The sequence below is a fragment of the Ictalurus punctatus genome, chromosome 22 (assembly GCF_001660625.3).
Source record: "Ictalurus punctatus breed USDA103 chromosome 22, Coco_2.0, whole genome shotgun sequence".
Classification (NCBI taxonomy): domain Eukaryota; kingdom Metazoa; phylum Chordata; class Actinopteri; order Siluriformes; family Ictaluridae; genus Ictalurus; species Ictalurus punctatus.
In genome coordinates, this window is record NC_030437.2 from 11705409 (window position 1) to 11728730 (window position 23322).

The following is a 23322-nucleotide window of genomic DNA, read 5'->3' on the forward strand; positions in this document are numbered from 1 at the left end:
TTACCATGACGTGTTCATTTCATTACCATCCCTGCGGGAATACCGTTCATCCTCGTTTACTACGGAAGGGTTGGGGTTTTGTTTCTTTTTCTCTTTTTAAAAAAAAACATTTTTCTCTCTCATTCCAGTGGAAATTCATTATACTGTATTACTGCTGTCCCCATTCTTGCGCAGCAACAATCTTTATTTAATCATATCCTACAGTGCCAATAGCTCCCCCTTGTGGAAAATCTTTAGCCTTCTGATCTACACTGCACCATACACATCTACTAATGTGCAGTCGATGTCATGTGCTCCACTCACTCATGTCAAAGAACTGCTGCCAGAAGGCCTCCATCCAGCGCTGTGTGTCCTCTCGACTGTCCGTCACTAGCGTGTGTGTGACATCCTCTCCTCCATACTGGTTACTGATGCAGATACTCTGAGCTTTGCTTTGGGGGTCTCTTTCTGCTGCTCGTATTCTCGTCTCCTGTGACAGACACACAGACACACTCGCAGAATTAAACCCATGTCTCTTTATGAGCATGTGAGCTCAACAAATAACTCAACATCTGCCAATTACTGGTATATAAACAACTTTACTGTGAATAGTAAAGTCAATTAAAACCTATACATAAAGTATAGAGAAATCTGGTCTGAATTTAATTCTGCACTGCTCCGTTTTGTGGGAAAGGCTGAAAATATGAAGGTAGAGCTCAGTGCTCTGAATGGATAGGAGGTAGACAGACATCAGGAGGCTTAGCCATACTGACACTGATATGAATTGATGCAAATCTTCCTCTAAGTGTTATGGCTTTGTCCTCGACCTTGTTGGCATCTCCACCAGTAGAGGGGAGCAGAGCTTCACTAGCCATGCAGACCAGTTTCCTGTCTGAGGCAGATTAATGCACCGCTTCACAAGACGTGCGACTTGTTAAGACAAATCCTTTTACTGTATCGCTACATGACTTGAAATGAAAATACTTCAGTGTTTTATAACATACAAACTGCTCACACTTTTGAGCAGGACGTCTGACACACCAGGAGCTGTCATGACAAACGCTCTGTCTAGACAAGGGATATAAAATGACTCAGCTCGGTAGTCAAGACATTTTTTTAGCACAATATGAACATTTTACAAGGTTATGGTACATTTTCATGGAACACACATTTGATGGAAATGCAACATTAAAAAAAAAATGACTACTGGATGCCTATTTGAGCTTAAATCTAAACCATACATACGAGTTCCTGTTTTTCCAAACGTCTTGTGAACTCCAAGAAAACAAACAAGAGGTGCTATGGCACAAACTGCTGTGACAGATTCATTTTCTTATTGTTCTACTAAAGTGACACCAAACGAATTATTTCCAAGCCGGCTTTTTGGCGTCATTTGTTACATTTTATGGCTTTGAGAGACCTGCATTCGCCATGTTATCCCTCATGGTAGCTAAGCCATGTGATGTATAATTTTTGCCAGATGGAGGTGCGTGGTCTAATCACGGTTGTTGTGGCGCCAGGTTTGTACTATGTGGCTGTCAGCTGCTGCGCCAAGCGCATGAAGATTTTGATCATGGAGACCGCACACCGCTTTCACTGGCGCTCGTATAGGACTCGATGCCCAAAGCATAAAAGATAACGAGTCAAAACGCTCAGTCTCTGCAACCCTTCTGTTGCATGTGCAACAATTCTGCAAAATCGCTAAACCATGGTAGAAGCCATAGAATTGGAACATATACCAATTGGCAAATCTCATTTATACATCTAAACCACCCACCAATACCACTGAGTCCGGGCCATTTGTCTGAATGTGGCGGGTGAAAAAAAAAGAAAAAAAAAAAAGCGTGATGGATTTACTCACTTTGTTAATGCTGATCGTTAATAATGGCTCCACGTTAGCCTCCATGTCTTCCTGTCGGTGGTAACAGAAGAGGCTTGTCCCTTTTAGGACACCATAAACGTTTGTCCATCCTTGAGGATCCCCACCGAGCTAGACAGAATAACAGCATGGGCATGAGAAATCTGAGGAGCTTGAAACAGGTAGTGTATGTGTGTGTGTGTGTGTGTGTGTGTGTGTGTGTGTGTGTGAGAGAATGTATGTGTAAGCCTGTCTATATGTTTCACCTTGACCCTGAGGCAGCCACTGATCATCTGCTGTGTCATACAGTGGGGCTGTGCAGCCAGACGACAACACGCACTGCCATACAGCGGCAACCAGTATGAACACTCTTCTACAGACACAGAGTGAGACAGCAAGAAAAATGAGGACTACAAAAATTCTTAAAGAACATATTTTACTAAGGACTAAACTAAGATAAACAGCATCTGTGCACCTGCGGGCTGTAGGCCCTGGTCCACATGCTTTAAGCAACACGTCCCAGACACCCTCCTCCCTATAACTAGCCATTACTAGCAATTTCCACTTAGGTTTTAGAGTGCAACCCTGACATAATATACTCGAGAGGAGCCTACAACTGCAAACCCGCACACAAATGCAAATTAAGCTGAATGCTGTTAATGCAGATAACAAGCATGCAATATAACTCATTTGTTCTAAATGACTTGACATTGTCTTATATAGTTTACAGGAAAATAGGCTGAAGTGTGACTCTCTAGTGTGTCTTGCATAGGGTGCAGTGAAATGCTTTTCTTTGTACACCCTGTTCAGAAAATAGTTAATAAACACAAAGTGCATGAAATGTTTCGTGGTTACTTTAACTAGTTAGTGAGTATTTTCTCACAAAGGCATCATTGCTTTCTACAACGCCGCTGGGATTTGACGACTAAACTGATCATTAGAGATCGACTGATGTAGATTTTTATAACCGAGGCCGATTATTTGCATGTTTATGCGCTAGATAACCGATATGCTCAACCAATATTTATTTATTGTTTTACTTCTGTTTTTGACAGAATGAGAACACCGCTGTTTTATTTATAACAATTTTGTCAATTTCACTTCCGCCTTGCATACAAAACAAAACTCTTATTTATACACCAATAAATAGACGGGTCTGAAAGAGTGTAAAAATTTTTTAAATTGAAGTGCACTGTTACTAAAGTTTGTCTCTATTTCTTAGAGCCAAGCTGCTTCAACTACATAGCAAGCATTTATGTAACACATCTAGGGCTGTTATAGCGGTCCTGCATGCATTTCTCAAAACGCCCACAAGATGGCGCCATTTATCGGTGGATCCGATATTAAAAAACTGATAACCGGTTATGGACAAATGCTTAAATATCGGGGAAAGTAGCAGTAAAACCGATTATCGGTCGATCTCTACTGATAAGTACCTTAGGATCCACCAAAAGAAAATGAGAGAATAAGATCATAAAGATAATAATGAGCTGAGAGGGGTGCTTGGGTAGTTGCTCACCGTTGCCAGTTATGGTGAGGTCGTGTGTGCGGAAGCTGTCCTGAACGTGGGAGAGTGTGAGAGTGGTGTGAGCCAGGACATGGTACTTGGGTCCTCTGTAGACACACAAGAAACAGAGGAAAAAAAATTCAAGCATTAAGTGTTATGCATATGCATATAGAATATACAACATATTTAGAGTGTGACTGTGTGTGTACTCACGGCACAGGTGGTACAGGCAGCAGCAGTTGTGCATTGCTCCCGTTGCTGATGGGGCTGCAGGCTCCAGGCTCCAGCACTGCACGCATCTTCTTCCCAGATGAGCGGCCCAGAGATGAGCTCAGCTTGCTGGCCAGCTTGCGTGGAGTGCTGCCCGCTGAGTAATCGTCCTCTGTACAGCAGCTGTACAGCTCTAACCTCAGCTCAAAACCTGGGCTCGCTTCATTACTGCACACATCATGATACACAGCCACAACTTAGAGACATATTCTATGCGAGATGAGTGTTCGTATTAAAAAACATTTTAATAATATTTACGATCCTATCATTTTAAACTGTCACAGACAGAACAGATTTCTGCTGTAACCCTAGCACTTTGGTCTGGAATACGGATGCCATAGTGCTGGTGGTTGATTACTGCTGCTGCAGATACTCGGTTTTCCATCTGATTATACAGGGCTGTGGTAGGGGAAGACGCTTCTTATGTCAAAGACATACTGCTGGTATATAATACGTGGGAAAGTTTCAGCCTTCTTATTACTGGTCAGTTCCAGGATAATGCATAGCTTTTCCAAACTCCAAGGGGGAATTGGACAGCAGTGAGTTTGGCTTGAAGTAGAGTATCAAGATTTATGTCCAAGTTCCCTATATGGGATCCGATGCGTATTCCGAAGGGTCTGCTATAGCTGGGACTGGCGTTGTACAGGTGCGAATACTCTGGGTAGAAGGTTGGTTTATAAGCTGGGTTGTGTGGGTGTGTCTTTATCTTGATTGCATATTGGAGAGCTAACTTCAGGCACCTAATCTGAATGGTTCATTTGCTTCTGTATATAAGCTTTGTACAGGTGAGGTCCTAAAAGCTCCCAAGGTAAGTCTCAATCCGTGACTGTGTACAGTATCTAGCATTTGCAGGTTTTCTTGCAGAGCCATAAACTATACTCCCATAGTCCAATCGGGAACGGACCAACAACCTGTATAGTAGCAGAAGGACATTGCAGTCTGCTCCCCATTCTGTTTTCACTAGTACTTCAATAAAATTCAATGCTCTTATGCACCTTAATGACGTTACATGAGGGATGAAAGTAATTTTATTATCCTAGAGTAGGCCTAGAAATTTAGCTTCTTTGATGACTTTGATGTGCGCTCTATCAACGCACAGTTCCGATTCATGATGCAAAGAGCGCAGAAGACTGAAGTGAAGACAGTCAGTTTTGGTTTCAGATTCTCTAAAACCATTTAATTGCCCACTCAATACATTTTTCTTTCAATTATATTTGCCCCCTAGAACCTATACAAACATCATCATCATCATCAAAAGACTACACAATACATTTTGCCCAATAACTATTTACAACCCCAATTCCAAAAAAGTGGGGACAGTATGGAAAATGTTAATGAAAACAAAGACGAGTGATTTGTAAATGTACTTTGACTTGTATTTAAACAAAAACGTATAAAGACAAAGTATTTGATGTTTTACATAAATCAACTCCATAGTTTTTTGAAGATAAATGTTTATTTTGAAATTGATCCATGCGATACGTTCCAAAAAAGTTGGGACATGGGCAATTTAGGACTAATAGCAAGTTGAAATAACAAGGTGATGTGAAACAGATGAGGCAATCGTCTAATCATAATATATAAGGAGCCTCCAAAAAAAAAAGGCCTAGATCTTCAAGAGCAAGGATGGGTTGAGGCTCGCCAATCTGCCAACAGATGTGTCAGAGAATAATCCAACACTTTGAGAACAACATTCCCCAAAGACAAATTGGTAGGATTTAGGGGAATTCACCTTCTACACTGCACGATATAATTAAAAGTTTCAAGGAATGAAATCTCAGTGTGTAAAGGTCAAGGCCGAAAACGACTTCTGAATGCGCGTGATCTCCGATCCCTCAGACGCCACTGTCTTAAAAACCGTCATGAATCTGTAATGGATGTTCTGATGTAGGCTCGGGAATACTTTGGTAAACCTTTGTCAGTCAACACCATTCGCCGCTGCATCTAGAGATGCAAGTTAATGGTTTACTGTGCAAAACAGAAGCTGTACATCAACACTGTCCAGAACCGCCGCAGACTTCTCTGGGCTCGGTCTCATCCGAGATGGACAGTAGCACAGTGGAATCGTGTTCTGTTGTCCGAGGAGTCAACATTTCAAGTAGTTTCTGGACAAAACAGTTGTCCGGTTCTCTGGGCCAAAGAGGAAAAGGACCATCCAAGCTATTACCAGTGTCATGTCCAAAGGCCAGCGTGAATTTATTATCTTAAATGACTCTTTTTGTTCATTTTCCATACTGTCCCAGCTTTTTCAGAATTGGGGTTGTATTTTAATCATAAACGGAGCAACAGAGAGGAAACTGCCTTGAGATACTCCTTGAATTTTGTGTGGGAATCTGCCGGAAATCTGGAGTGCCCCAGAACCCCATTTTATGTAAGAATCCCATATTTCCAGGTAGTGTCATATTCTTTTTCCAAGTCAGAGTAAACTGCTACCACATGTTCTTTTACACTGATCTGGTGACTTATCTGGTAGTCAGATTCCAACTTCCAGGCCAGCTGTTTTTTTACCATCCTCTCCATGGTTTAACACCTACAACCTGTCAAAGCTATTGGACGGTAGTTGTTGGGGTCAGTGTGTTCCTTGCTTGGTTTGGGTATAGGTATGATTGTTGCTTCTTGCCAGGAGGCTGGGATATTACCTGACTTCCAAACATCATTAAAATTTTCCAGGAGGATGAATAGTGTGCGTTGACGTAAGTGCTTTAAAAATTGACAATGGGCTTTGTCTGGTCCAACTGCAGTATCATGATAGCTCCTTAAGGAATTTTAGTTTTTGGTGTAAAATTTTAATTCACTCATTTCTTGCTTTACCCGAATTCTCTGAAATTCCGTCTCAGAGAAGATTCAATATGCAGTATGAAGTGAATGTTCAATGTGCAGAGAAACAAGCACCAAATGAAAAACAAAAACACCCCCAACACTTACAAGACTATGGTGTTGTCAAAGCAAATGTCCGTGAGGGTTCTGTCCACCATCACCATGTCTGTGTCAAAGATCTCCCCTCCTAAATGCAGCAGACAGAACACAGCACAGCGGTGTAGCTCTGAGAGAGAGAGAGAGAGAGAGAGAGAGAGAGAGAGAGAGAGAGAGAGAGAGAGCACGAGAGAGAGAGAGAGAGAGAGAGAGAGTGAGAGAGAGAGAGAGAGAGAGAGAGAGAGAGAGAGAGAGAGAGAGAGAGAGAGTGTGAGAGGCAGAGAGAGACAGAGAGGGAGGGAGAGAGGGACAGAGAGAGAGAGAGAGACAGCAGCAGAGAGGGAGAGAGACAAAGAGAGAGGGAGAGAGAGACACAGGCAGAGAGGGAGAGAGACAGAGAGAGAGACCGAGACAGAGAGTGAGAGAAAGAGGGAGAGACGGGGCAGAGAGAGAGAGAGGGAGAGAGAGACACAGGCAGAGAGGGAGAGAGACAGAGAGAGACCGAAAGAGAGACCGAGACAGAGAGTGAGAGAACGTGAGAGTGGGAGAGACGGGGCAGAGAGAGAGAGAGAGAGAGAGAGAGAGAGAATAAATCTAATGGAGCAGACAGACCCATGTGTAAGAAACAACTGCGCTGGAGGATTCTATACGTTTCCTTAAAGCGTCTACATCAATGCTTTCATCAGAGGAGAGCGTGGCCTAAACGTTTGTAAATATTGAACTCTGCACTTGTGGGGAATAAATTACAACGAGCAAGAGGAATGCACGATAACTGACCACAACGTGTGATTCGGCATGCGGCTACGGCAAAAAAAATATCTTATGACTTAATACAAGAAAAACATTTCAGCTGACTATTCAGAGCCGGTATAACAGCAGTACCATATGTATAAAAAACACTAGAAGAATGTTCTTAAACAAGGGGGAAATATGAAAAGATTTTTTATGTCCAATAAGCCTCTTGTTAATGTGAGTGTGTTGATGTTACAAAACTTCTAACACTACCAAAGATATTCTTATAAATATTATCATTACATCACCCATGTGGGATTAAACATCCTGTGTGTGTGGTACCATGCATCATGGACAGTGATATTTAGAGAAAATTAAGCTATAGGACTGGCGCTTAGGTTACGTCTAGAACATAAATGCACTGATGTGTGTTTTACACTTTTGTTTCTTACCTCCTTTGTTTTTAAAGTATTCAGTGTCTTTCCACATCAAAGGAATTCGAAGATCTGAGATACAAATGCACAGACAAGTAAGAAATTGCATGCACACACACACACACAATTGGCAACAGGTGCTTGTGCAGCTAGTGTCGATAACTGTCTCACTCTTGTGATACACACACACACACACACACACACACACACACACACACACACACACACACACACACACACACCTCATGGCAGCAGACAGTTACTACCCAGCTACTGGCATAGGTGTAAATGTGAATATTTCAGGTAGTGCATCATTCATCACACCTACTCATCCTCACACAGGCTTATTCTGTTACAATCCACCTAATTACATAAAAAAAGCCACACTAATTAACAAAGATGAAGTCATTAGGGGATCGTTAAAGAGCTCGTAGCTGCAGCATATGGGGATTTGTGTGTGTGCATACTGCCCATGCACAGTGTTACAAGTTAACTTAGAGGCTCCTGGTGTGGTATTTTAACCTGCCAGCTGTAGAAAAATGTCAGTAAGATAGCATGTGGGTGTGTACATCTTATCCAGCTTACCTACAGGGTAAGAACACTAAACGTCTCACTTTCAAAACCTTTATAATAACTTCACAATGACCTCCTTTACTGCAGAGCTAGGCCTGGAGCAATATTTCATTACACTCCAACACACACACACACACACACACACACACATACGCCAGCAGCCACAGGTTGAATCAACTTCAGCCAGTTTGAGGGGAAGAGAGTGAATATTATAGTGTGTGTGTTGAGGGGAGTGTGTGAGAACCTTTAAAGAGTGGGAGGTAGCATCATAAATACACTAGACTGCAAAGCTAATATATAAACCAGCAGGGTAGTGTATAAGCTCAATGGAGTCTGAAGAGTGGTCAGGAATGCACACACACACACACACACACACACACACACACACACACACACACACACACACACACACACACACACACACACACACGCAGAGAGAGCAAGAGTCCCAATGTGTAAAAAAAAAAAATTATCTACTTGGCATGCATTTGCAAGCCCTCTAGGTAATATTATTTGTATGTATGGTCTGTAAACTTACCTGAAATGGCAACTTTGCCTTTACATGGAGATCGGTCATCCATTGGTCCTGCATCTGATGACCTGAAACACATATACATCATATACAGATTAACACGATCACTATCTATTTTAAACCAGGTACACAAAATAGTTACACTCAGGACCTTAAGGACAAAAATGTCCCCATTGAAACCCATTTAAACGGCAATATTTAATCCACATGACCTTTAAGCATAAAATCATGCATTGTGTGTTAATAGGCTTTTATTTTGTTGACCAGGTTTTAAAACATTGAACTTCATTAAAATATTCTGAAATGTGTAGTATTTTCTCAGGTTTAGCCTGTGGGGAAAATACATGCTTTTCCTTTTATCTGACTCTGCTGTACTATAGAGCGCTGCAGACCAACTGAATAAATGATGCAGCTATAATGTCTGATGTGGTGAAGTGTGTGTGTGTGTGGATATCATAGTTTGGTTTGTATGTGTGTACTGAAAATTGTATGTGTGTGTGTGTGTGTGTGTGTGTGTGTGTGTGTGTGTGTGTGTGAACAGTTTGAAAGAAAGAAATGATATTGCACTGAAGGGTTAAAATACTGAAAATGAATGAATGTTTAGTAAGTCTGTAAAAGTGGAAAAAAATATTAAAGCACACATATGGTTTTGAAACGTGCCTAATTTTGTTTTAAAGGTCTCATACAATAGATGTACATGCATCCAAGGTCAAAAATCACTTTAATGTGCTCATAATTTAAATTGCAGCATTACCTTTTTCCCCCAGTGTCACAAACGACTCGTTAAATGATACGTTCTAAAGGATTCATTATAAACTCTTCCGTTCAGAGAGCATACTCTGCTCTGATTGGTCAGATGTCCCAGTCTGTTGTGACTGGCCAGATTGTGTGGAAAAGGAAACGCCCACTACCATAACGAGTTTCAGCTCAGTCTGTTCGGGAGCAGCCGATGAAGACCAGAGGCGGGGTTTTTGTTACAAACCTACATAGTAAGGTTTGCAGGAAATAAGTCTGGATTTACTAACGACTCGTTTCAGCTGTTCAGAATCGATTCTTTCTTTTGGGAGTCAATAACTCGGTTTGTCACGCACTTTGATTTTTGAAACGTTGCAGATGTTTTTACATTCAGCTCCAACACACGCTACATGAAAGGTAATACTTGAAAAAAGATAAATCAGTGCATTTCAATGCATCATATTTTTTAGACATGGACATTTTTGTCCTCTATGTACCCATGTGTAACTTTGTTTAATTGACGCACACGGGTTAATGTGAATTTGCAGAAAAAAAAACAAAAAAACATATATACACCCAAATCAGGATTCATTCAACAGATTGTGATCAATCTGAATCAAAATGTGATCTGATTCGAATAAATCTGAGGTGTGTAATGCACTTTATCAGTTGAAAAGAAAAACAATCGTCATGAAAAGCTTTGGACTGAATGACTTTTGCAGTCGGAATCTCTGCATAGAGCGTGCATAAGACACGCTGAACATTACTGAAATAATGTCTTGACACGACTTCTTGTAAATTTGGTCCAGATTACGTTATGTGAACGTAAATGAAAAAGAGATTTGTCATGGATAAATGCATAAACAGTGATAAGCAGTTTATTGACACTAATCATATTCCTTGCGTGTAAACAGTCAGTCTGTGAGAATTATTTAGACTCTATGGCTGTCATGCCGGACGAGATTAAGAACGTCCCGTCAACTCCTGACCTCTGACTGACCCCTGTACAATTTCCCCACTTAGACGACCCGATATCATGCGTTGTGCAGGATCCCAGGCATATCTGCTTTATTTTGATGTTATCTGCTGCCTGTTTTTCTTCACTTGTGAACAATCCTGGCTCACATATCCATTCGCCTCGCACTAATTACTGATCCAGTTCTAGAGCCATGTGATCTATCTGACCTTTCGAACTACAGACTCATGACTCTGTAAAGCTACTTAGCTTTTATCAGAGACTCAAAAACATAATCTAAAATAAACCAAAAAAAAAAAAAGAAGAAATAATAAGGGCTTGAAGCAGGCAAAGTCAACCCCGACGTCATACCTCCGAGCCACCCGCTGCATGACCTGCGCCTCCTTCATGCGTTGCAGCTCTGACATGTACGCCATGATGCGAGCGTTACAGGTGAGCAGACTCTTCGAGGCCTCCAGCGCCTGATCCCTCTGCGAACAAGCGGCCAGGAGCTTACATGCTCCCTCTCGCATCCGGATCTCGTGGTCAATCTTCTTCTGGATGTCACTGTCCTAAAACAACAAGACAGAAATGTTTGACTGTTTAACACTGCTTAATGAAAAGTTTAACAGAAGAAAGTTTACCTATCATAAACACTGCCTTACTGATCAGCACAAAATTATTTGCTCGAGCATTAATTTGATAAACGGGCATTCTCTTAATCTAGAGAAATCTAACGTGCACCGTATATAAGATGATTATGATGGAAATCTGGCTGAAATGACTAAACAAATATTTACAACTTTTACAAGCCTGGAGACGCAGACACACACCTCCCCCACTCCCGGGAAACATGCCCTAACTCTCAAATATGTCTGTGTGCTCCACACCAGGCCAGTCCCTGCAGTGTCTCCGCTCAGTCACGCATGAAGCAGAGTGCAGAAATCAACATGGCGGAAGAGCATGTCCTGCTTTGAAGTAGATATGGACATGAATCATTCATGATCCCCAACAGAGGACTGTGAAAGCCTGAAAGACACGCCCTGCGTGTCTGTGTGTTTGTGTGTACGAGTGGGAATTGCAGTCAGCGCTGAGCTGAGGATGTCACTGAAACTTACGCTGAGCAAGGGAAGAGGATCGCGTAAACCGTCGCAGTCCAGAAAACGAACTCGGATTTATCTCAGAAAAAAAGTGTATTGTGACATAATTTAATCATGATAGCAGTATCAATACTGGTCATATTGCCCATCCTTATTCAGCAAAAGCATTTAAAAAGCCTGCTGAGAAAGAGTTGCTAGAAAGAGAGAAGCAAAGCCACAGAAGTAATAAAGGGGAACAGCTGTGAAAGAGACAGCACAGATGTTTCAACTTTGACCCTTTAAGGATCCTCCTTGTGATAAAATGCTGTGAGGTATTGTAATACTGTGTTTCTGTGCTCCTTCAAATGATGCACTTCAGACCATTTTGTCCACTTAATAGGCTTGCCTGCTTGTGTTGCTATAGCGACATCCCATAAACCCACTTTTGGGCTTGAAGAGCTCATGAAGAAAAACCTGGCTTCCAATTAAGAGAACACGACTACTCCAAAGACACACACAAAGGCGCACGCTCGTGCACACGCACATTCCAGCTTTCTAAGTCCACTTCTGAAGACAAAAGACACAATAAAGTTCATGTCTAATGTGAATTTATTGAAACTCATCAGTGAGTTGACAATATAATCACTGTCACTACTTTACTGAAACCATTATTTAAAATTATATATATATATATATATATATATATATATATATATATATATATATATATATATATATATATATATATATACACACATATACATACACACACACACACACACACACACACACACACACACACACACACACATACATACATACATACACACACAAAACTGCAAAACAAGATTTAATGACATTTTTTCCTACTGAAACAACATTACTTATCAGCCATTACGGATAAGGAACTAGTCTCTTTAAAGTGTGTACTGAGTTCAAACTGTTAGCACATGTTTACTTACGTATTAAAAGTCAGTGCAGTCAGGAAACCGCTAATAAGAGACCTAAAACAAAAAACTATGGACATTCCACAGAGCTGGACGTTATAAAAAGATATCTAAGAATTTAGCGATGCCTTCAGCAACAGAAAAGCCATCATTCAGAAACGGATAGTTGTTTTTCTTCCTCTCCTTGGCAGTGTCTTTGAGTTACAGAAGAAAAAAACTGCCAGAAAGATTATCAAAAGGTCCAAAACAAACCAAAAGAGACCTGAAAGTCCTTTGAGGTGAGAGGAGTAGAGAAAAAAAATATAAATATATATATATATATATATATATATATATATATATATATATATATATATATATATATATATATATATATATACACACACACATATATACATACATATATACACACACACACACCTTTATGAAAATAATTTCCTGCCCTCTAGTCCCATAACTTACAATGTACACCAGTCAGCCGTAACATTAATACCTTTCACAGATTATGTGAATAACGTTGCTCTGGGCAACGTTCTGCTGGGAAACCTTGGGTCCTAGCATTCATAAGGATGTTTCTTTGACACGGTCATCCCTTCATGGCAACGGTATTCCCTAACGGCAGTGACCTCTTTCAGCAGGATAATGCGCCCTGCCTCACTGGAAAAATTACTCAGGGTTGGTTTGAGGAACAGTTCAAGGTGTTGACTTGGCCTACAAATTCCCCAATCTCAATCTGACCCAGCAGCTATAGGAAGTGCTGGACAATCAAGTCCGATCCATGGAAGCCCCACCTCGCAACTTACAGGACTTAAAGGATCTACTGATAACGTCTAGGTGCCAGATACCACAGCACAGCTTCAGAGGTCTTGTGGAGTCTCAACGGGCCAGGGTTGTTTTGATAGCACAAGGGAGACCTACACAATATTAGGCAGGTGATTTTAATATTATGGCTGATCGGTGTATATGCACGGTATAACTGGAGTGATGTAGCTGAGCTTGAGGAACTGTCAGAGTCAGAATTCACAGACTATACTGATGGTGATGGTGTTTCCAGGAGGCATAGTGATAGAGTTAATATTTAAAAAACAAAAAAACACTCCTGGTTTAGGCCACGTCTAAATCGGGTTGAAATCCAAACACAGGTCCAGATATGGATATTTGGCACACTGAACACATGGATAGTGGCATTGCGTTACACACTTTGTGTGTGTCGTGTCTCAGGCAGATCAGTAGCTCTCCTCTGAGCCAGCAGAAGGCCTCACACTATTTATAGCAGTGAAATAGCCACGCTGCTGCTCATGGGGCTTTCCCAAAAACAACTCCGAGTTCGGCTTCGGCTCCTCTTCAGCAGTAATGACTTTCCTATGCCACCGCTGTATTTTCAGCGACAAGCTCATTGATGTCTCCGAAGAAGTGCCAGCTCTGAACTGAAGCAACAACAAAATCCAAGCAGTGGCTTTAGATATCCGCTCTTACCATGGGCTATAAAAGAACAGGGGATAAGCTTCGAGACGAATGCTTTCCTCTGAACAAATCTGCTAATGTAAATGCAAATGACATCTATTTAGATGGAAATAATGCACAGCCTCTCTCGGCAGCTGCTCCAACAGGCGCACACAGTCGGTGTGTGTGTACACACGCATTTATTAGTAGTGTGAAAATGACACGAGTGCTGTGCAAATAACAGTCAAAAGTGTTCCAAATTAACGCTGAGAACGCAACCGCTTCATGCCAAACTACGCAAGCGTGTTTGTCTAAAGGTAAACATTTGTCAGTGGGAACATGTTTGTGATATGCATGTCTGCAGACTCAAAACAACACCACACACACACACACACACACACCCTGGTGCCAGACACCCCATCGTTCGAGCCAGGTGTCAAAGAGGGCAACATGCCAGGCAGAATGAGTGAGAGAGTGAAAGAGAACTTGGCCAGTAGCGTAGGATGTGAAAAAGAGAGGGAAGGAGGGGTAGCAGGATCATAAGAGGCTGATAAAAGGGAGGACACAGCCACTCTTCTGTTCCTACATAATGCATATTGAGCACTGATGGGAATAAATGAGCAAGAGGAGACAAAAAACAAAACAAAACAATAAAAAAAGAACAATAAAAACAGCCCTTTGTCATGTCCTGAAACGATCTGAACAAGATGAAGCAAAATAACTGAGTTTGAAATGATGAAGCAATATAGGGCTAGATGCATTTGACTAAAAGCAATAATACACAGTAAGAAAAGCTTTTATGTGTACCAGTAAATTCTTCTCAATTCACTCTGTGACCTAAAGCTAATTACTAGCTTGCTAATGGACAATAATTACCCAGTACCACCTCCTTCATTGTTTAATCTTCAGACACTCAAACTGGGCTCATTACTTCCCCAGCCCATCCCCTGCCTGTATAATTACACTGTAATTGTTGAAGAATTCGCAATAAGACCGTGGTAGCTCGACTGCTAGACTGCATCGGAAATGCCTTTTCAGACAGGAAGCACATTGAGTCATGGGAAGTGACTCCGGTCTTTGGAGAATATCCTTTAGTTTTGAAGTCTTCCCCCCGGGAAAAAGCCTCAATCACTTACTCTTTTCATATGAAAAAGGCAGAACGTCAGTATGATAGCATGGTATTCGCTAAGCATTAGGAGACGAGTACAGAAAGTGAGCACAAGTCATATTATAAATAAATACCTCTGAAGGCTCTTATTATTAGTGGGTTAGCAGATTTGCTTCGCACTGCCTGGGTTGGGTTGGTGTCTCATCTCTGCCCTGTGTGTGTGTGGAGTTCACATGTTCTCCCCGTGCATCTGGGGTTCCTTTGGTTACTCCAGTTTCGTCCCCCAGTTCAAAGACATGCATGGAAAGCTGACTGGAATTTGCGAATTGTATGTAATGTGTGCGTGCATGTGTGCGATTGTGCCCTGCGATGTGGTGACACCCCATCCAGGATGTCCCGTGCCGCCTTGTGCCCCGAGTTCCCTGGGATAGGCTCCAGGCTCTCCTGTGTAGGAAGAGCGGTATGGGGAGATGATGTATGTTCTTGCCATTCACTGCCTGTTCTCTGACCTCGTGAAATGCGATCAAAAGGAGATAAACAAGACAGACTGATGCATGAAAATATGTTCTTGCTTGATAAATGTAAGCAACTATACGCAATGATGTGCCATGTGTCATTGGTGGCAATGTATCATTTATCATAGGTGAGATGACATTTCCTGTCACAAGTGAAACAACTTGGTGGCAATTCCTGACGATTTTGACACGTCCTTGCACCGAAGGAGAGGGGGAGAAAAAAAAAAAAAAAGAGTAGAAATTAAAGTGGGTAGCACCGATAACCTACAGATGAACTTCAATGCAAAATCTGCTACGATTCGACACACGATTTGTGGTAAACAAGAAAAATCTTGATCTCCATGAGGACAATTTGCTTTAAATCATTTGCACATGATTTTAGAAATCAAGCAATGGCAAGTACACTGACTGTTATATTGTTTAAACCATCAAACAAAACTAAAAAAAATCTATATGGTTCATATCAATCTGTGAAGTGCTGTGAAGTCACGTCCAAGCCTGACAGACTTTCGTCATGGTTCTGCTGTGACCATGACAATATAGGCGAAAAGAAGGATGGGAGAAGGAAAGAGGGAGCGTATAGCCAGCCCTCAACACTGAACAGGGTAAATGGGAGGAACCTGGATAGCATAAACGCACATCTGTGTAAACTGGAGTGAGACCAAGAGTTATGGGGGGGGGGGGGGGGGGGGGGGGGGATCACTGTCCGCAGGCATGCATCCACTTACGCCAGCATATTAGCATTTTCCAAACCTCATAAGAGTTTATGAAGCAGCTGTAGCAATAACACGAGCAATGTGTTTTTGCTTTTGGCGTAGTGGCTGACGATTCAGCATCCAGCAACGCAACATTCATGATTTATTCATGAATGAACAATGTGGGAGCATTATTCCGCTTTGGTTTTGATGTTTTGTGCGCACTAAATTGCCAAAACCAATTCCGAATTATAACTCAACCACAGGTTCGCTATTCGAAGGTCTTGGTAGTCTGGTGAAAAATTAATAATTAATCTGCCACTATACTTAATGGTGACTAAAACGTCAGTTTTCACTCATGTAGCTGTTTGTGAAGATAATATTGGGCTTCTGTAGTTCTACTAGATAATGAAGCAAACAAGTCAGGTCTCATGTTAACAGCTCCAACAGGAAAAAAAACTAAGTAAAAAACCCAACAACTTTTGGGCGTCATGCACTAATTCACACCACTGACTCTATTGCAGACAAGCTACAGTTGCCAGTGTAAATTATACCTACACAACGGCCTTACAGTGCGCAAACTACAGTGACACCCATAAGCAAAACATAGAAGGAAAAGCCAAATTCCTGCCCACACCCAAACTGCAGACTTTCACTGACCGGTGAGATCCAGCCTCCAATTAGCTGACCACAGTTATGCACTCACCCACACACACACACACACACACACACACACACACACACACACACAGTCAGCATGATAGCAGCACTCCTTCTCTCGTTCAGGATGAAGATTAGTGGATGGCAGATGTTCTCACAGCCAAGAGTATACTGATGGTGGACAAAACAGAGGTAGATAAATGATCAATTAATTAACTAGCCCAGTGGGCAAGTGACAGCACCAATGTGCTTCCCAGTCCCATGTTTTGGTTGCCTAGAAACGGAACAGAATAAAAGGTGGTAGCTAACGCAATGGACCAACATATGGCGAGCTAGCTAGCAAATTAAGTGCATTAATAGAGACAAAGGGAAACATCCATCCATCCATCCCTCCATTTTGTGTGCCACTTATCCTACACAGGGTTGCAGGGGAGCATGGAGTCTATCCCAGGGAAATTGAGGCACAAGGCAGGGGGGACGCCCTGGACGATCCATCGCAGAGAATAATTGCTCACACACCCACACGAACACCCGTTCACACTACAGACAATTTGGAAATGCCAACCAGCCTACAACGCATGTCTTTGGACTGGAGAAACTCCTGAAGCACGGGGAGAACATGCAAAACTCCACACACACAGATTCGAACCCCCGACCCTGGAGGTGGTTCTGTCCTCGTGTTGTGCATAAAACATAATTTGAGTCTGGCTAGCGTGTGAGGTGATTGAGTTTTATGACGTCTTTTTCTTCAATTTTGTTGCTGTTTTCAAATACCTGCATGTTCCTGATCTGTAAACCATGCATGCAAATTAATCTGCCGAGTAAAAAGAGAAAAAAAAAAAAAAAAAAAAAAAATCTCTCTCTGTGTACAAGCTGAACAGCGTAGCGCAGAAGGTGGTGGGATTCGGAATAAGTAGCATTCAGCAGTCAGAACCTCAGTTTTGCAAAAGACAATAAAGAGGAGTTTTTTTTCCCCCTGACCAACTATGAATAACTGTGAATAAAAATCTAATACCCCAGATACAAAATAATCTTTTTGCCCTGGGTACCCTGATTACAGATTTGCCCATCCCTAGAAAAAAACAAAAGGAGTCATGACCGGGAGCTGACTGAACCTTAAAATCTACTCGATACACCTCATTTGACAATTTCTTTTGAATACTGAATAAGAATATAATAGAAACCACAGCACTCTGTAGGTTTTGAAATCCGGCACTAGTGTTTGACTTGGTGAAAAATGATCATGCAACACGTAAATATCTTCAGCTATCAAGACGAGATATATTTGCCATGTTGTTCCCCCACACCATGACCCCTCTCCCACATGATCCGAACTTTAACAAAGTCTGCACTGAGTCACACAATCCCCGATGCGTGCCTAGTTTCTCTGAGGAACAGAATAAAACGCTATTGTTTGAGCCTTTTTTTTTGTGCGCTGGCTGCTTTTATAGAACCGAGACATGTTTGTTCATAGTTTTTGAATATACTACTGGCACAACAGGCTGCAGTTATAATCCTTCCACAGGCAGCAAAATAACTAGCCAAAACCAGAGCTGACGATTAATTCACACGGCCAAACAGTAAGAAAAAGGACTTCAGCGACAAATAACTGCACACTTAGTTAAGCAGCATTATGTAGGCTAAAACGGCATTCCATCAGAGCCACAGCAGCACACTGCTCTCATTATTACGAGTACAATGAGCCGTTTGAGACGTGCATGTGCGTTATCTGCAAATGCGTGCTGTGTGACTTTGAGACTGCAGCCAGCTGTTCTCCACACAAAAGGAGCGCAGGCTTCCAGCACAGATGCATACTGGCTGGAGATGTGGAAGAATAAAAAAAATAAATAAAAATAAATCAGAAACTAATTATGCGTCAAATCTACGGAGGAGTGGAATTTGACTTGACAAATCGGTGCGAAACATCCAATGTGTAACCCACACGTACAGACGAGTGACAAACTAAAGGGGAAAAAAAAACTTTTACTAAAGACTAAATCGATCACCACAAGTCATCAGAACAGCTTCAACGCAGCTATAGATTCTACAAGTTTCTTATAGTACAGGAGTGATGAGCATAGGGTTGCCACGGTACCAAAATTTCAGTAGTTGGTACCAATACCAGTAAAATTTCACGGTACTCGGTACGAATTATGGTACCAAAGCAAAACAAAAACCTTCTAATTGAACAACACACTATTTTATTAACGAAGTTAAATATCAATATAAAATGTATTTTTTAAAAATGCCATTCTGTATACTTCAAGTATTTTATTATTAAAGCTACTAGACTTATTCAGACAGGTGTAGAAATGTGTTTCTGACTGACGGATATTAAAGACAAACAGTGCTAGCCACACATCTATTATTTTCTAACACATAAATTTCAGCTATATCGTTCATCAAAAAGCCTCTGTTGTGTACAGTTAATAAACCCCGTCACGTCCTCCCATTTATTTTACCCTAATTAAAGTTAAAGCATGAGATAGTTAATAAGGACTCCTGACCGTATTAGTGTTAAACACGCGTATGCTAAGCATTAAGTAAACAAAAACGAGGATGTTTTCTTGCAATAATTCACTCCAATTAAACTATGCTGCAACATTCATAATGAAACCGCTACCATCATTTGAAACTCACCTGCTTGAATAAATACTGTGGGTAAGCAGCTGCTCTTCCTGAAAGCACGGTTAATCTATCCACACATAAATATTATAGGGACACTGCTTTTACACACTTCGCGGAAACAGTACCGAAAGCGGAAAACGAGCATCCGAGAGAAATGCATGTATTTTGCCTACAATATAGTAGGTAAGTATGCGGGTTCGGACGTAGCCATGGTAACCAGGGGAGCTGCTGCTGCTTTGGCTCCAATGTCTTCTTGTTGCACGGTGCTCCCATAAAAAGTTCCCAACTGACCACCTGTCAGGCAGTGCTTTAGTACTGGATTGACCTGGTACTACCGAAACTTGTGAAAATCTGGTACCATCAATTTTTTGGCTTTTTAGTACCGGTACTTTTGACAACCCTAGATGAGCTCCTAAGTTCTTCCAAAAGCATCTCAGTTGGTGTTCAGACGATGGTGGTAAAGACTGTCCAACACGTCGCTCCACAATCTCCCACAGGATGGCCTGCGTCGTTTCCATCAGGTGTTTATTTCATTTCCGTCTCTTTGAAACGTAGAGAAAAAGACGCATTTTCAAAGCGATCCAGAATAATACAGTTGAATACAGAGCCAGAGGATACAAATCATCAGTCTGAAGAACGTGCAGCTTGCATCGTTACTTAGGAAATACGACAATGCAAAACGAGCCAATGCTGGCAAACAAAAATATATATAAAACTATAATGGGCAAAATTAGTCAAATACCTTCTGCGTGTACATATCACACATGTAAGTGTATACAAGACAGTGGCTAGTTTACATGCACATCGATATTCTGATATTAATCTGAATTTGGCAATATTCTAATTAGTACTCATTCATGTAAACGCCGCTATCAGATTGCCTGATTCAGATTAAGACAAGATTCTGATTTCCCAAATTCTGATCCCTTCCCCTGGAATATCCTGGTTTTAATCAGAAATTTGTTGCATGTAAACACCTTATTGAGAAAATTCACTGAAAGGAGATATATGCGCAGGCTCAATCTGCAAGGAATTGTGGGTGCTAACAGATGCTTAGCTGTAGAGTAGGCTCGGTATTTACACAAGGCAACTCGGGCACACTTACAACAACCATGTATGTATACAGGAATATTCCGGTGCCTGTACACACTTAAACATCGTATTCGGAAGATGGCTGCGAGCCGAATATTGACCTTGAACGGAGTTTGATGTACACGTAAACGTAGTCATTGTGGGAATATTTCTGATCTTTAATTCTGTCTACAAGTAAGAGGGAAAAAAAATCCTAAAGCAAGAACAGAAAGACTGAAATAGGCACTTGCAGGCTGTGATTTCTGCTAACGGGGGTGTTACTAAGTACTGCGTGACACATTCCTCAGCTTATATTTGCTACCCCAAACTGTTAGTCACTAAATAAATCTGATTTGCAAGAATTTGTGTTTGATCACTGTTCAACAAAACATTTTGCTATCATTTGCTAAGTGCTGCTGGAATTCTTGTATATGACAACGCACTAGCAGAAATATGCCTTTAGAATTTAGGGGGAATGTTGTTCTTAAATGGACTCCTCTTCTCCATCACCTCTCTTTAACCTCATTATACAAGTTCTACGAATACGTCACGCTTTGAGAAGTTAGCCGAAGTACAATGACCATGAAGCCAAAGCGGCAATAGTTTACACACCCTCGAGCACAATGAAATTAACTACAACTGCGAGAAAAGAAGAAAAAGACTACCATATCATACAATGTGGGCTCCATGAATCTGAGCAACCGATTGCTGCCAATTTTTTTCAGAATGAAAGAATGCCCAAGATACATAAGGGTCATCGTACTGAGCACTCTATTGCTGTACAGAACTGCTAAAAAAAAAAAAAACAACTAAAATGTTTGAATGCACCAGGAGTAGCCTAGAAAAACACACAAGCATCACTCAAAAGAAAAAAGTCTATGATCCTTCACAAAGAGAGTGCACATGGGAATGGACCACAAAAGTGTGGCTTCCAAATGAAGACAATCAAAGAGCTGAGAAAGAAAGATCCGGGCCGAATGTTCTAGACTAGTCCGTCAGTTTCATCGTTTCTTCCTGGGAGTTCTCGGTGAAGCACGACATCGTTGCAAGCCTTCATTGAAACATGATTGTAATGATACTCCGGGGGTGGATAAATCATAAATTCATTAGCTAGCACACCAGGCAAGTAAAGGCTCCAGTGTGCTGCCCATTTGCTCCACGCCTGTCTATCAGATCACTGAGACTATAAATGAGGTCAAGAGAGTTTCCATTTGTATCCTAGCAGATGGAACAGCAAGTCAACACTGGCTGATCTCCGATAGCAGTTAATCCCAGGATTCAGTGCTGCTTGAAGGTGCGAGATGATGTACTCTAGTGAGCTAATGCACAGCACAAATGATGAACTCGAGCAACACTTTCTCTGAAGGTGTCCACGATCCAATTAGGGTGCAGGTATTACATCGAGGCGCCGCAACAAAAATGTAACCAAGTCTGCAAAATGCTCACAAAACATACGGACAAAATAAACCTGTGATTAAGGTTCGAGTTTTAAAGTGCACTAAAACTGTGAAGTGCCACTAATACAAGTACATCCGATTAGGACGTTCCTCTTACTGGATATTTCATTAACTGCTGAAGACTTTCAACTTTGTTTAAATACAAAATGTCACCACGGTAATACAGACTTACCTTGAGACATTCGCAACATTCAGAAACTTTAAATACTGCCTTTCTATTGTGCAGAAATGCACCTCGAGCATTTCCTAAATACCTCGAGCACAGCAGTCAACAAAGAGGTCAGATTTGGCGGCATCATTCGAATCATAACAGACACTGAAGCTTAAAATCCTTCAGAAAAAAGTATTCAGCCTAAACGGAGTTCAGCCTTTACCACAGCGACATAAACCACACTTTAAACTATTAATCGTCCTCCAGTTACCACACACACACGTACACACACACACACACACACACACACACACACACTCTCTCTCTCTCTCTCTCGCTCTCTCTCTAAACATTGTTGTGTTTACTATAAGCGCTGTGGTGTATTTAGGCGAACCTTCAGCATGTATAGAGAAGTGAGATGGTTTATGATAATCCAAGTTGAGTGTGAAAGAGGTCGAGAGCATTTCTGGTTTCTTTATCTTCAGAGAGCTACTTCCTATGGATTAGTGAAGCACTGCATTACACGTTATATTGTGCTTTTACATACTACACGGATATCTCAGGCTAGATTCATTACAGTATCATATTACAGAGTGTCCTAAAGGAGTCCATACGTAGGAGAAATGAACACCTTTAAGCAAACTGGCTTCCAAAATGATTTTATAGTAGAGGTCGACCGATTGATCGGTTTTGCAGATTAAATCGGCACTGATAAACGATTGCTGGAGTTATCGGTTACCGGCAAACATCCACTCCGATAGGTTTCCTGGGTTTTGTCTGTCGCGGGAGCGGCTGAGAAGGGTCTGCTGTCATTATATGGTACGAAAGCGGCCTCCAGACGCGAAACAAAAACTACCTCTGACAAATTTTGTTGTGTTATCTGAAGTGTTTTTTTTATTCATTTTAGACGTCCATTTAGTACATTTTCATGGTACAGTCAGTAGTTTATTTTTGTAATAAACTTCAGCAACATTTTATTTCAAGTGTTTTCATTCAACATACATTTTAAAAAATAATCAGTTGATTAATAGCTTATTGGCAATGACTGCCCAGCTTAGTTATCAGTATCGGTCAACATCT

The 23322-nt window shown here is 41.3% G+C and overlaps 1 protein-coding gene across 5 annotated transcripts in view; it reads right to left on the reverse strand.

The window, feature by feature from the left end:
- rtkna (rhotekin a) overlaps positions 1 to 23322 on the reverse strand; it is a 67626-nt gene that overhangs the window by 4036 nt on the left and 40268 nt on the right. For all 5 annotated transcript variants that reach the window (XM_017451980.3, XM_053674232.1, XM_017451981.3 and 2 more), the window contains exons 2-10: positions 10861 to 11060; positions 8805 to 8866; positions 7712 to 7765; positions 6540 to 6657; positions 3558 to 3782; positions 3357 to 3451; positions 2104 to 2210; positions 1841 to 1969; positions 304 to 469 (exon numbers count right to left, since the gene is read on the reverse strand). In XM_017451980.3, coding sequence (XP_017307469.1) covers positions 304 to 469; positions 1841 to 1969; positions 2104 to 2210; positions 3357 to 3451; positions 3558 to 3782; positions 6540 to 6657; positions 7712 to 7765; positions 8805 to 8866; positions 10861 to 11060 — 1156 coding nt within the window. The remainder of the gene's footprint in view (positions 1 to 303; positions 470 to 1840; positions 1970 to 2103; positions 2211 to 3356; positions 3452 to 3557; positions 3783 to 6539; positions 6658 to 7711; positions 7766 to 8804; positions 8867 to 10860; positions 11061 to 23322) is intronic.